The sequence below is a fragment of the Rattus norvegicus genome, chromosome 9, assembly GCF_021556685.1.
Source record: "Rattus norvegicus strain SHRSP/BbbUtx chromosome 9, alternate assembly SHRSP_T2T, whole genome shotgun sequence".
Classification (NCBI taxonomy): Eukaryota; Metazoa; Chordata; class Mammalia; order Rodentia; family Muridae; genus Rattus; species Rattus norvegicus.
In genome coordinates, this window is record NC_141542.1 from 51694845 (window position 1) to 51709916 (window position 15072).

Here is a 15072-nt window from a genome sequence, read left to right on the forward strand (position 1 = left end):
CCTTACTAGCACCGCTTCGTACTTTGCAGAGTTTCCTACCAGTCGTCTGGAGATGAGCGCCGTGGCAGACATCTTTGACAGAGACGGAGATGGGTACATCGACTACTATGAATTCGTGGCCGCTCTACATCCAAACAAAGATGCGTACAAACCCATCACGGACGCTGACAAAATCGAAGATGAGGTACTCATCGACGTCCCTCTGCTGCAGCAGGGGCATCCCTGTCTCCCGCAGGGCATCTGCGAGGCTCATATAACCGGCTCCCAGGTCTCTGGGTCCCCCCTCCCGCACCACGAAGTATCAAGGTTAACGTGAATACCGCACCTTTGTCTTTGACAGGTCACGAGGCAGGTGGCCAAGTGTAAGTGCGCCAAGCGGTTCCAAGTTGAGCAGATCGGAGACAACAAATACAGGGTAAGCGTCTCAGGCGCCTCCCGCCCTTCCCAGGACAGAAGCCCAATTTCGAGTCATCATTCGGGTCACCACTGTTTGCTGACTGTTCTCACATGGTCTCAAGATGTAACGGTTGTACGAACCTATCGCTTCACCGTTTTTTTCTCCTTCTAAATCACATGAATTTTCAAGTTGTGTGAGAAAAAAACCTGTAAACTTTTTTCACCCTTTTCTATGTCGTGTATGTGTACGCATGGTTTTATATGCCACAGCCTGCAGAGGACATCTTGTGGGGATCAGTTGTCTTCTGCCGTGTGAGTTATAGGACTTGAATTCAGGCCCTCAGGCTTGGTGGCAGTGCCCTTACTGTCCGAGCTGTCTCACCCCCCCCACATATACCACTTCTAAGGTGTATTACTGATTACCTAATTACTAATCAAGGTATATTAGTAATTACACATTACTAAAAGTAAACATCCAGTCATATATTCAATCTGCCCCACCTCACCTCTTATTTTACAGTGATTAGAGGTAGGCTTCCAGGGTCTAAACAATGGCTACTCCAAACTAAAATCATGAAGTTAAAGTTTGGTTACTTTTTCTAGAAATTAAAAACATCCCTTTTATAAAAATGAAAAAGATTCTGTTTTTCCCATTTACGTAGCAACTTTGGCTTTTGCTCAAAATATAAATGAACGTGGTTCCCATTGAAACAGCAGTGTGGTTTTCTCATCCTATCTTTGATCATCTCTTAGTAAGCAGCTAGTGCTGAGTCCCCTTAACACGGCCTGTTACTTGCAAACGCAGTGAGCTTGCACTGTAAAAAGATGCTTCTCTACCATTTTGACTTCAGTCTGAAAACTTCAACTGCTTCAAATTTAAAGGTTTCTATTTGAAAGTTCTAATTTCAATTTGAAGTCCAAAGATTTTTTTTTTTTCCTGGTAAAGTTGTAGGGAAAGAAAATGTTTGGTTTGCAGTCAGAGGAAATGCAAACCCATACATCTCTAAACTACATACTATATCCTGAAGTAAGGGTGTGTGTGTGTGTGTGTGTGTGTGTGTGTGTGTGTGTGTGTGTGTGTGTGTGATTTAGAAAGTTTCCTTTGAACTAATTTTGTCTTTCTTGCATTTTTCATTGTTTTATCAGTTCTTCCTGGGAAATCAGGTATAAACCAGTGGAATCTCAAGTATCCAATGATTTTCTTTTCTTTTCTTTTTTTTTTTTTTTTTGAGTCTTTAATTCATAGTCATCAAAGCTTGCTCTGGCTAGTCCTCCCTTGCTGTCTTGCTAGCTACTCCAGTGTTGGTTGGTGTGCAGTCTCTGTCAGCGCTGTCACAGCCTCGATCCAGGACTCCTCTCTCGCTTCGTGCCTCAGATGAGGAGATTACTTTTAAGCAAACCAGATAATGAACGGTTGCTGATTAGCTCACCCAGGCGGTGCAAGCACAATGTTCAAGCCCCACTTCTCATGATATTCTGAACAAAGACCATGCCGGTGCCACTGGAACGCAAACTTGATTCTCCAGGCATCACTGTGTCTGACCGATCACGATACATGGCTACAGTAGCACCAGGCAGGGACCATGGGAAGACAAAATACCAAGAGGTCCTCGTAGGGCCCATGAGCAACAAGTGCTTGCCCCATAATTAACTTGTCCTGAGTTAGTGGTTTACAGCGGCACATACTAGGCCGTGTCCTCTGATGCCTTGGCCAAATGTTTGCATAGACATTTTAAGTCAAAAGGGACCGTTTAGCAGGCTATGTCTCGATCAGAGTGTTAAAAATGCATGCAGGAGAAATTACATTGTAACAGGCACATATTGGAGATTTTTTTTGAGCACACTCTTCTGTAGGGAGCACAGCACATTAAGACAGTGGCCTCGGGGTTGGGGATTTAGCTCAGTGGTAGAGCGCTTGCCTAGGAAGCGCAAGGCCCAGCTCCGAAAAAAAGAACCAAAAAAAAAAAAAAAGACAGTGGCCTCCGCTCCATCAGGAGTCAGCCACACACACCTTTTATTAAAAATAGATTTTTTTTTCCTCACATGGTAGATCCTGACTGGTGTCTCCTCCCTCCCCCCTCCCAGGCCCTCCCTTCCTCCTCTCCCATCCAGATCCACTCCCTTTCTGTCTCTCATTAGAAGAGAATGGGCTTCTAAGAGACAGCAACAAAACGTAACAGAGTAAAACACAGTAAGATAAAAAGGGAAACGTTGGACAAGGCAAAGCAACAGAAAGAAAAGAGCCCAAGAGAAGGCACAGGAGTCAGAGAGCTGCCCGTTCTCACACTCGGGAGTCCCGTAAAAACACGAAACTGACACACACATTGAGGACCTGGTGCAGGCCCGAGTAGGCCCAGCCACACTCTGTCTTGTTGCCAATTACCTCTTTACCTTCTCTTTCCCGGAAGCAAGCGTTCAGAGTAAAATGATCCTGTTACCTCCAGCAGAGTTTTCTCAAGAAACTTTTGTAAGTGACACACACTAGTCATTTCCGTTTATGGGGTACCGTGGGATACTTAGGGAGGAAGCAGGGTAAAACATCTATGTGTTATAGCAGCTAAAATGTCACTTCTTCATGATTGGCATTTTCTGAGTCAGCAGTTAGGGTAATGTCGTGCATTTTCACAGAAAATGAGAGAAATGCCCACCAAAAGTACAAAGAACAACATTAGCCTGTTTTTCTTGGGTCATGGTTTGGCCTTTGGAAAATTAGAGGACTTCTGAGGACACCGTTAGTTGCCTGGAGAATACCTTTTAAAAGAACAATAGGAAGGATTGTGTTTAATAGACCCAAAACGTCATTTTACAAAGCGTCTTTTAGTTGTTTCTTCAAGTCTAATTTTGAACCTGGTCTTGAACAAGATTTATCTGATCCAATTATCTGGTTCCTTAAGGGTAATTTTCTTCACGCCCTCTCTGCTTTTTGCTTACTGGCAGCACAGATTTTTGCATCGACAATATAAACACAGGTTTTCGTTTTTAAGTTTACATTTCAGAAGCAGTTCACACACGGGGATATTTAAGTTTCAGAGTTTAAAGAATCAAATTTAGGAAGAGCCGTCGCCACAGATGCGATGTACGCCACTCGAGTCCCTGCTGGACACTTCTGTGGCCTTCTGAGTTTAGGTCCCCGAATGTAGCCTGTGGCTTTTTGCTGAGGTTCTCGCCCTAAAGTGCAGCATTAAGGATTATAGAAAAGTAGCAGCAGGATGTCTCTTCTCACCGTAGCACACGCCAAGAAGCTGCTGGCGTCTCGACAACCATTTTTTTTTGTTTGTTTGTTTGTTTTGTTTTGTTTTGTTTTCTTTGTGGCTCGCAAAGTTGGTAAGCGTGAGATTCAGTACCGTGGTTTTCACGGCTGCACCCGAGCCTCTTAGGGATGACTTCCAGGTACGAAAATCGTTTCCCACGGACTTTCAAATCCTCGAAACTTGTGATCAGAGCTGTCAGCATCCTAGCACACGTTTGTTCAAGCCTTGCTGAGTCTGTACACCTCCAAAGAGTTGGCGCCTCTCCAAAGGAGCACCAGTGGTACAGACAGCTCTGAGAAAAAGCTCCTTAGATCCGAAAGCTCTGTCATTAATAATTTGTCGGTACCTGTCTTGAGGTTGCGGTAATATAAAGTGGCAGGTTAATCCAAACTCTAGTTTATTGGCTTACCAGATCGTTAGTGAGGGATTCTTATCAACCATAGCATTCATTACTCTATTCTCCTAAGTCAGAACTTCGCTATGAAACACAAAGGAGCTTCACACACACACACACACACACACACACACACACACACACACACACACACACACACACACACATACACACACACACCTCAGAGGATAGCAGTTTTAACCTGAGAAGCAGTTTTCCCAGTCGGTTTGGGGAAGTCCTTAGGAGCACCTCGTTTTGTGTGAGACCTGGGCAAGGGGACCTGCGCTTATGGTCCAGGTTGTGCTTAACTCCTGGAGACATTCACTGCTGTTGCCTTGCGAGTGCTCTTTCTGTTACAAGAAAGAAAAACAATTTGTAACTTTAGTACAAAGCTTCAACATTACCCTTGATTAACCTTTGTGATCTTTTTTCACCCCCCCCCCCAAACTGTTTCCTTTGGGCTAAATCGGCATGCAGCAGTCTAATGCAGACCATTGCAACCCCCCTCTGAGATCTCACTAATTAATCACCACGAACTAAGCAAGCACTCAAGTTGGTTGCTTACGCTCCCGCAAGCTGCATGCCATCCCTGGGCTTGGCATCGGTACTGACAATCAGAGGTCCTTTCTCTCTCTGCTGCCTAGTTTGGAGACTCCCAGCAGCTGCGACTGGTTCGGATCCTGCGAAGCACCGTGATGGTCCGTGTTGGAGGTGGATGGATGGCTCTGGATGAGTTCTTAGTGAAAAACGATCCGTGCAGGGGTAAGGAGACCCTTTGGTCGCGGTGTCAGCACCCTGAAAGCACAGCCAGGTGGGGTGTTCCCACACTGAAAGCAAACCGAGCCCAGCCTGAGGCCCACAGCCAATGGCTCCCAGTGGCCTGTAAAACATGTTCTCTCTCTCTCCTATTTCCCCACTAATGGAATAAATTTCGGACAGGTAGGTAGGAAATACTGTCTGGGTTTTCTGTGTAAGACCTTCCTGACTGCAGTTTCCAGAATGGGCATTTCCATTCACCAAGACAGAATACTAGAGAGTAAACGTTTAAAAGTCAAGTTTTTCTGAAGTGAGGGGAAAAGGGGGGCGAGAGCAAACACTCTGAGGTTGAATAGCAGAATATTGAACATGTAAATATTATATTGTGGCTTATCTACCAGCCTAGGAGTTTTAGCTTCTAGTATTCCTATTTTGTCTCTTTAAGATTATAGTATTACTTATAATTATATTTATGTCTGTGGTATGTGTATGTGTGTGCCAGTGTCCACAGAGACCAGAGGTATCAGATCCTCCAGAACTGGAGTTACAGGTGGTGGCGAGCCACTCACGGGCACCTCGAGACCAAACTCAAGCCCTCTGAGGCCAGAATAATGAGTGCCCTTAACCACGGAGCCATCCCACCAGCCCAAACAGTCCTGTTTCTAATGTCCTGCAGCTATTCGATTCTAAATTGGTCGTATGCATATCTGACTAGTTTCCAATTAGTTACCACCTATTCAGTAAGCATACGTTGTTTTCTGACTTTACGAAAAGCAAACGGTAGGATTGCCATGACTTAGTCTGTGAGCCTCCTATAGTCCTTTAAAAATGTCTCTTCCGGCTTTGCGGGTTAGGCCACCAAGTGAGAAGCCAAGCAGGAAGTCTCCTGTCAGTGCTGGCATCTGGATACAGCTGTGTCAGCAGGCAGGCCTGCCTTATCAAGGCCAGCACACACTGCTGCACGGCCACACGGTAGCTGCTCTTTGTTAGGTAAAGATGCAGCATAAGGAGAGGCACAACAAGGCGTAACACTCCTGATTCATCAGCCAGCGGGCTTACTAAACACAGGGTGTGTCTGAGCAGCATGCTGTCGGGCATTTTCACCATGGCACAGACACGACATATACATAATACAGACCTAAACGGTTTAACATCCTACATACCAGGGGTCTATAGGGGTGTGTGTGTGTGTGTGTGTGTGTGTGTGTGTGTGTGTGACTGTGTGACTGTGTGTGTCTTTATCTATCTGTGTATGCATGTGTGTGTATGTATCTCTGTGTGTATGTGTGTGTGCATGTATGTGTGGGTCTATGTATGTATGTGTGTGTGCATGTGTGTATATGTGTGTCTGGATGTATTTGTGTGTGTGTGCATTTGTGTGTATGTGTATTTGTGTGTGTGTATGTTGTGCATGTATGTATATATGGGTGTGTGTAAGTGTGTATGGGTATGTGGGTGTGTGTGAGGGCGTGGTACATTACCTGATGCTCGAAAAGCCATGATGAATAAAAACAATGTGTGACTGAATTGAGTACAAGATAAAACTATGCAACCAGAAAGTGCAGTCACCATCAGATGCATAAGGTTGCTGCTGATCTGACAGGAGAAAACTGATGTGCTCTAATAATACATATAATATGGTAAAAAACCTAAAACAGCAACATAGTCTCTATTAGCACAGCCACAGCATCTTGTCCTATCTGTAACTGTGTTACACTTTTCTGCAAATGGTAGTGCAGGAGGCTTGCTTACAACAAACATGTCAGTAGAGTTGTTGTACTGTGCCCTTGAGACAGGTGATAGAAATTTCTCAGCTCCATTAAAGCCCGTTGTGTCATTTGGGGTACAAGGACTACACTCTACAAAGAACACAGCCTGAGGTAAAGGCAGCTCTGAGTAGGAAACAGCCTTGGAGAGACAAACCACCTGAGGGATCAGAGGACAAGCTAGCATGGCCGGCTGAGCTTTCGCAGCTGCTTTCTCCCGGTTGAGTCCGACCTTGCAGCAGGGCTTCTTCTCCTGATGTGCCTTCTCTCCTAACTGTGTGTTAAAGGCTGGATCTGAGCTCCCTCTGCACACCCAATCACTGTACTTTGTTTCCTCTGCTAACAGCGTTCTTTAATGTGACCGGTATCCTGTGTCGTTTCTTCTAGTTCATCATCACGGGAGTAAAATGTTGCGTTCGGAATCAAACTCTTCAATTACTGCTACTCAGCCTACTCTAGGTCGGCACCTTCCCCACCCCTTGGCTCTCCCCTTTCTCTCTCCTACCTTCGCATTCCTGCTTTCATGATTTGTTTTAACATAATATGCTTCATTCGCGCGTATGGCTTAACTCACATGCAGCGAGCTGGGGCTTCTAGTCATAACTCTGAAAACGAGACACGCTGAGTGTTACACAAGGGATCAAGCACATGCTAACACGTTGCCCATCGGGTCCCTGTGGAGTGTTCTCCATGCGCACATGTGTTCGTATGAGTGCTGCATCACCAATAGCCTCTAGTGGACCCCTGGGTCTGGCGTTTGTTACTGCATGTTGGTAAACCCGTTTGTTTGTGTTCTTGGTTTTGTTTTGGTTTTTTTTTTAAGGCCTAAAATTAAAATGCAAGCTGCCTCACTTGAGTGAAAATTCTGAACGTTTTTGTGTTATCTTCATGACTAACAAGCCATCTCTGATTTTACATAATCGTTTAATCCCAATGTTAAATACCGGCATTCTCCAGACCTCAGCAACACATGTAAAAGACACGGCCCTGCCTTCCTGACGTGTCTGCTCAGTGTGGTATGAGGGTAACAACAACGTGTGGGCATCCGTAGCTGGTGGACTGACAGTAGTAGCATGAGCCTCCCATTTTCACGCTGACTTTGTTTTACACCGGTTCCTCTTGCTGGCGTCTAGTGTTAGAGTAAAAGCCCACCCTCTCCCATCTCCACGGCCCCTCGTTTCCGAGAGGAATGCATTGCGAAGGAATGCATTTGACTTCTTGTTATGCTGAGTTGGAGCTGGCATGGCAAAAAGGTGTTCTCGAGATTCTCCGAGCGCTGCGTGGAGCCAGGTGGCCCTCCCTCCCGCAGAGACTGAGTGCTTTCTCTTCTTGTCTCTGCATTGTGCCACCCGTGTGCAATCCAGCCAAAGGAAGGACCAACATGGAGCTGCGGGAGAAGTTCATCTTAGCGGACGGGGCCAGCCAGGGTATGGCTGCCTTCCGACCACGAGGCCGCCGATCTCGGCCTTCGTCGAGAGGAGCTTCCCCCAACAGATCCACTTCCGCATCCAGTCACGCCTGCCAGGCAGCCTCCCCACAGGTGCCTGCTGCCGCCAGCACACCCAAGGTAGGACTCCAGGCCTCGGCCCCACCTCCCGATGCACCCACTGTCCAGAGCAAACCATCTGGTGTTTCATTTCCCCAGTGTTTGTGAGACCAGCTGTATTTTTAAATATGTTTGGCCCAGTGAGCCATGAAGCTGTTGGTCTGTACAGGTTGGGTTTTTGGGGGGTTTGGGGGGAGTTTTTTGGGGGTTGTGGGGTTTTTTGTTTTGTTTTTTGGTATTCTGATTTGTCATCAGCTCTGCCCACTCTTACCTTCACTGCCTGTGTAAAGCACTCTACCGTAAAGACCTCTCTCCTGTGGGTTTGTATCTCACCCTTTACATTTGATGTACCGTTGTTCCACGCAGATTCTGCACCCTTTAACACGCAATTATGGTAAACCATGGTTGGCAAACAGCAAAATGTCAACTCCTTGTAAAGCAGCAGAATGCCCAGACTTTCCCGTGTCATCTGCCGAGGTATTGTAAGGCCCCCAGACCGCAGGCTTAACAGCCTTCTCTGGCTGACACTCACCTACTAACACCGCCTCACCGATGTCCTTGATGTGTGCACCTCTGATAATACTACATCTTCCTCTTAACTTCCTGCAAATCAGTTCTCAGGGGGCCTGAGAGTAAGGTTATCAGGAAAGACGGTGGCAGCCTAAGGTGTCCACACCGTGAGGCTATATCCGCTCCTTGGCTTTTGTTCTCCGTATGTATGGCCTACGAGAGAATGCCCCTTCTAATAGACATAACTCCAGCATGAAACAACACATTCCCTTAGATGAGAACCGGAAACAATGTCATTTGCAAGAGAATTAACTTAAATGATTTTAGCACGTGTCCACGTTGCATTGCCCCTCTGAATGTCTGTGGCATTCCCTTCTTCGTCATGCTGGCCCGGTGTGACTTGGTACTCAGAGGCATCAGAGTATCGGATAGCGGTGGGAATGTAGAAAGCTGACTGTCATTTTCCAAAGGTGTCCGTATTATATCTTAGTAACTAATATTATCCGAGCATTCTGTAACATCTCAAAATGACAGATCCAGAGAGAAGATATTTAGGGAACATAACATTTGCCAAGATTCACTCACATATCAGGTTGTTCACATTTAGTTAAAAATCAACCCATCTATTTCTCTAAAGAAACTGTGTGAATTGATCGGGGTAGGCACCATTTCAGGTGCTTGGTCCAAGCCACAGTGACAGGGGAGGAGTGCCTAACCATCCTTTCTTGGAAATGAGGAGTTATTTTTGGCCTAATGGTTTAGGAAGAAAGCCAGGGCCCTTGTGTAAGAGAAGTACAGTGCTTTTTAAAAAACCGTGATGGTTTTCATAACTGTTTCCCAGTTAATTAATCCTCACATTAGTTACAATAGGTGGGCAGAGGAGAGTCCCCTGCCTTCTCGGTACCAGTCCCTGAGGGGTCCAGGTGAGACGGTTGAGACAAACACAGACTTCCTTCAAATGCCCCTTCCCTCCTCTTCCTTCCCCTGGGCCCCAGACTCCGACTTGTCTCCCACTTGAAGGAGCAATCAAAGACCGCACCAAGAAATGTCAATGAGTTGTTGTGGCTCCACTATATAAAAGCCCTTGCCCTCAAACCAATCCTTGTTTTAAATATAAATATTTGGGGGTAAATTTCTATGTTCACCCTTTTTTTTTAAGTAGCAGCTGCCCCAGTTAAAGTAGGGACTGGGGAAACGGCTCGGTTGGTAAATTACCCACTGCACAGAGGTGAGACCCGAGTCCGCATCCCCAGAACCCACCTAAAAACAAGGTACTCAGGGTGGAGAATGGCAGAGAGAGAGACAGGCTAGTGAATCAGTGAGACACCCCTCAAAAGCAAAGCCGAGGACAGTAAAGGGAGATGCCAGATGTGCCCGAGGCCGCAGCATGGGCTCCCGTGTGCACATGCCCGTGGACAAAGTCCTAAGTCCTTTAGCTGTTCAATTTTAAAGAATGGCCTCACAGTATCTCAAGAACAGTGGTGTGCACACGGGAAAGCCCAAGCACTCAAGGCACAGTGAGGCGGGTGGTCTTGGCCTTTATACGACCCCGGGGGACAGATTCATAGTTGATGCTTGCTCCCTTGTGGATGGCGAGGTGGGTGTACCGGTTAGCAGCCGGCTGATGTATATGAAAGCAGGGTGAGAATGTTTTCCTATAGAAATCACGCATAAAATACCCTGGAGCTGAGTGTGAATGAAACATGCCCATTATTCCAGCACTCAGAGTGTGAAAGGGAGAACGGTCACTGTTATGGGCCAGCCTCAGCTACAGAATGAGTTTAAGGCCAACCTGGGCTACATGTCTGTTAAAAAAAATCACCTGCACTTAGGTTTGTGTATAGAACACACATGTAGATAAAGGGTAGGAATCCTAAAACCAAGAAATACCAAGTCAGAGGCTAACATCAATACCAAACACCTTGTATATGCTTCGTTAGTAATTTCCAGCTCTAATGAGAAAGGGCTCTGAACACAGTCATCATTTTTATAGATTTGTTTTCTCCATGGCTCCTTGGCTATGTGCTCACTGGCACTAGAGACCCCTGATATTCGAGTTCTGTTTTTAACTTCAGGAATTTCTAAAATGTCATGATGTAGAAACTTGGGTCCAGACCTATCACATTGTCTTACAATTGCTCCATACATTTCCCTCAGGTGACTCTTAAAAGTCTTCAAGAAATGTCTCCAAAGTATTGCCGTACAGTGTGAAGTTGGACGGTCACACTTCCTGTTTGAGGGTTTTTTTTGTTGTTGTTGTTTTTGTTTTTTTTGGTTTTTTTTTTTTCTACTCTCATCTCTCAGTTTCTCTTTAATGTCTGCCTCATTTTCCTGAGAAAATTGAAGGCAGCGGAACGGTCAAGCATAATATTCAGCTCCCCGTCCCCGCCCCTGCTCAGCCCCGCCCCGGCGACACCTCCAACCCTGTAACAATGATGGTCTGAGATGTGCTAACAGCCCACGGTTTGATTGACCTTGTTTTCCTTCCCCGTGACTTCTGTGTTTTCTCTCCCATCATGAAGCCGTTTTCTTTAGACGGTTTCCTTTATCCGAGTAAGAATTTAAAAAATAAATAATTAAAAAGAGGAGGGCAGGTGGGAGCCACACCCCTCGCTGATCTTCAGAGGGCGTGTCTAGATGTCCAACTGTGAGGGAAGTGTGTCAGTGGGATATCATGCAGCACGGTCAAACTCTTATGCGGTCCCTACGCCGGTCACACACAGGGAACGCCAATCCAGGGAAGCAAGCTGCGGCTGCCAGGGTACTTGTCAGGGAAAGGTTTCCACTCCGGGGAGGACAACGCCTTGATAACGACCGCAGCCTCCAGAGTCCGAACGCAGTTTGCTGGTGAGTGTGTGACATCTGTTCCCCTCGGTAGTGACCCAAAGACCAGGGCTCCCTCTCTTCCTAGTTTGAAGAGAAATTGTTTTGACATCACCGCATGCTTTTGAAATGAAGCGAAGCACTAATCCCTCCCCCCACAGGGAGAGAGAGAGAGAGAGAGAGAGAGAGAGAGAGAGAGAGAGAGAGAGAGAGAGAGAGATGGACACAGGAGATAAAGGAATCTTAGAAACAAGAGACTAAGCAGTTGCAGAACTGCGGGGCGTGGACATAAGTCAGTCCTGGGCCCTTCCCTCAGGGAGCCTCCATTGCCACTCAGGGAGCAGGCACCAGGCTTTGGGGGACATCACTTCCAACAGCAGGGATGTCCACCTGTTAACAGATGAGTTTTAAGTTTGTAAATGGGGTAAGCAGGACTTAACTTCAGTATGTCGGTCTAGGTGGTGTCATTCAGTGTCTCCATAGAATGAGGCTGCCTACCCTTGAGCAGTAATGAAAAGCCACAAGGCCAAGGAATTTTTATGCAAGCACCAAGAGCAAGAAAAGCAGGTTGATACCAAGCGTGGTATTGCAGATGAATAATTAACGTTCCTCACCTCCGTCCTCCATCCTCTCTTTCCAGAGTCCAGGAAGACGCCCAGCCGCCCTGGAAGCAGAGCCGGAAGCAAAGCCGGGAGCAGAGCCAGCAGCCGCCGAGGCAGCGACGCGTCCGACTTTGACATTTCAGAAATCCAGTCTGTGTGCTCAGACGTGGAGACCGTCCCACAGACACACAGACCTGCGCCCCGAGCAGGTTCTCGGCCATCCACAGCCAAGCCTTCTAAAATCCCCACGCCCCAGAGGAAGTCACCCGCCAGCAAACTAGACAAGTCTTCGAAGAGATAGTGCAGTTGGCTCCGACCAGCCCTCCCCTGAGCATTTATTATTTAAGTGAATGATGTAAAATACGATGTAGAAATTACTGTGAAATATTGCAGGAGGCAAGTTTTAAATTCTGCAGATGGCCTTATTTGTGTATTTGTCTTTTTATTTGATCTGTATCACTTTTTTGGTCAGATTTTCTGGGGGTAAAAGTCACATCATATGTGATATGGAAGAAAGAGTTTAACATGAACACTGTCTCGTGTAGACCACACACTAAAGTCAGTTACTGTACCTACAGGTAAGTCCACATTCTCTCTGACAACCACAGCACTACATAGCAGACACTAAGGGATACCTCATGACACCGTTCTATGAAAGTTCTGAACAGCTGACAGACCAAGCAGGGAGTCTTATTTTTTATTTTATTTTTTTATTTTCTATTTTTTTGCGATGCTCTAACTGTAAAGTAGACTGAAGACAAAAGGAAAAACACAACAAGACACAGTTCTTCGAGCAGCAACCAACAGAGAGTCAGAGTCACAGGAGAACGCCTCACGCAGCCGCGGGTACCAGGGTTGTGCAAGCATCTCCCAGCATCCTTGTGCTGCTGCTTTAGGCTCAACCAGTCTCGCCCCGGGCGTCAGCCGTCTACACTGTAAGAATTGGACGCTCCGTGCATCCGTATAAACGTGCAAGGTTTGCTTTGCTTGGGTGGACAGCAGCCCCTGTACCATTTGAACTCATTTTGTAACAGCAATTTCGCTTGCAAAAAAAAAAAAGAAAAGAAAAAAGAAAAAAAGCTATGAAATAAAACATGTCCCTTAACTACATTGCTATGGAATTAATTTTTTTCCCCAGGGAAAACTGGTGTATTTTTTTATGAACAGTATCGATTTGGAGTGACCAAAAGATACTTGAAAAAAGTGGGCTTATTTTGATTTCTCATCTGGAATAATCATGTTCTGGCATTATATCAACTTATATTTAATAAATATGCGTTTTAATTTATTATGTATACTCACATACTAGAGAAAGATATTAGTATGCATTTAATAAAACATATTCACTTGAACGTGCGGAATACTTGGTTATTTGAAATGAGCTTTTCTGTTTGTTTTAAATGAAGGGTAAATGATAGTAATAATAAAAATAATCATAAGTAATAATAATAGTCTGACAGGAGAGGCTGGGCGGTATGTAAGGAGGTCAGAGCTAGTGGGAAGCACCCACCACTGTAAATACTGAGTAAGTCCTCACTATCTACACACGTGTCAGTGATGCGTAGGCTACAGTGCTCCTGTCCTCATAGAATCCAGGGAGATGTCACCATGACCAAGGCAAGTCTTATAAAGGACAACAGTTAATTGGGGCTGGCTTACAGGTCCAGAGGTTCAGTCCATTATCATCAAGGCGGGAGCATGGCAGCATCCAGGCAGGCCTGGTGCAGGAGGAGCTGAGAGTTCCACATCTTCATCTGAAGCCCTCTAGGAGAAGACTGGCTCCCACAAGATTAGGATGAGGGTCTTAAAGCCCACACACACACAGTGTCACACCCACTCCAACAAGGCCATGCCTTCAAAGGGCCGTGCCATTCCCTGGCCCAAGCATCTACAAACCATCCCAGGAGACCTGATTATGAATCAGGAGAAAGCATCATCAGAGTGGGGTGTTTAACAAGATGGCTGACTTTATTGTTAATAGCGTGATGCTCTTTTATGATTTCTGGTTTTTTTTGGGGGGGGTGAGGTTTGGCTTTTTTGTTTTTGTTTTGTTTTTGTTTCAGCTTTGATTTCCTGGTTTGTTTGCTTCTTTGTTTTATCAAGTTACACAGTTTTTCTAAGTAAGAAAATAGCAGCTGCTGAAAATGGCAGCTGGCTCCTTTGAACACGTGAGGTCCCAGCATTCTCTGTAACTACATGCAGTTCAGAGAAGGGTCGTGCTGGTGCTCAGGTACATGGGGAAAGGATTATTGTGTTCCTGCTTGCCTAGGTTTTTATCGTTCCGACAATAGGTGCCTTGTCTATCCAGTGGCTATGCCGTCTTGTCAAGACATGAACAAGGTAGTCCCCGCCATGAGGTGATACGTCTAGCTATACAGCTGAGGCGACTATCCCTTTGATGCTTTGCAAACATTGGGTTTTTTACTTCAAAAGGAAGACAAAGGAATGATTTTGTTTCCATCCGCCTGAAAGCTACTGCTGTTAAAGAGGTCTCAGGGCCAGGCAGGAGAGGGCTCAGTGGTTAAGAGCACCCATTGCTCTCTCAGAGGACTTGGATTTGGTTCCCCCAGCTCACGACCACCTGTAACTCTAGTGCTAGGGGATCTGATGCCTTCTGTGGACCACACTGGTCACCAGACATGCACATGGTACACAGACACACATGTGCAGGCAAACACTCATACACAGGAAACAGCAACAACAACAGAGGCAAGAGCCTCCTTTCTTACTAGTAAAGCTTTTCGAAGAAGACGGGTGGCTTAAGGTAGTTCGGAGAAGTCTGAAGAAACCACCTTGATATCACTGCCTTTGTGGAGACTTGAAACTATTGGGGGCTTCCTTTCTCCTACATTTGTGCTACCAGGGCCAGAATCCTGAGGAGTCCTCCGTGTCACTGAGCACAGAGTGCCCTTTCCCACCTGTGTGCACTCTTCCCTTCTCCAAATTTTTTTTTCTTTTTTTCCTCAAGAGAACACCTCTCCCTGCCCTGTGCTACTGTACAAACAGGTACTCTACTGGTTACATCAAG

General features: G+C 46.0%; 1 protein-coding gene across 40 annotated transcripts in view; it reads left to right on the plus strand.

Annotated features, from left to right (window-relative positions):
* Window positions 1–13396, plus strand: part of Dst (dystonin) — a 394204-nt gene extending 380808 nt beyond the window's left edge. For 20 of the 40 annotated variants that reach the window (XM_087565925.1, XM_087565936.1, XM_087565949.1 and 17 more), the window contains 9 exons: window positions 30–184; window positions 341–415; window positions 1543–1560; window positions 4686–4803; window positions 6951–7022; window positions 7928–8130; window positions 8476–8586; window positions 11343–11466; window positions 12083–13396. In XM_087565925.1, coding sequence (XP_087422051.1) covers window positions 30–184; window positions 341–415; window positions 1543–1560; window positions 4686–4803; window positions 6951–7022; window positions 7928–8130; window positions 8476–8586; window positions 11343–11466; window positions 12083–12345 — 1139 coding nt within the window. In that variant the 3' untranslated portion in view covers window positions 12346–13396. The remainder of the gene's footprint in view (window positions 1–29; window positions 185–340; window positions 416–1542; window positions 1561–4685; window positions 4804–6950; window positions 7023–7927; window positions 8131–8475; window positions 8587–11342; window positions 11467–12082) is intronic. The other 20 variants (XM_087565928.1, XM_087565937.1, XM_087565967.1 and 17 more) reach the window with 7 other exon arrangements.
* Window positions 13397–15072: the final 1676 nt, after the last annotated feature.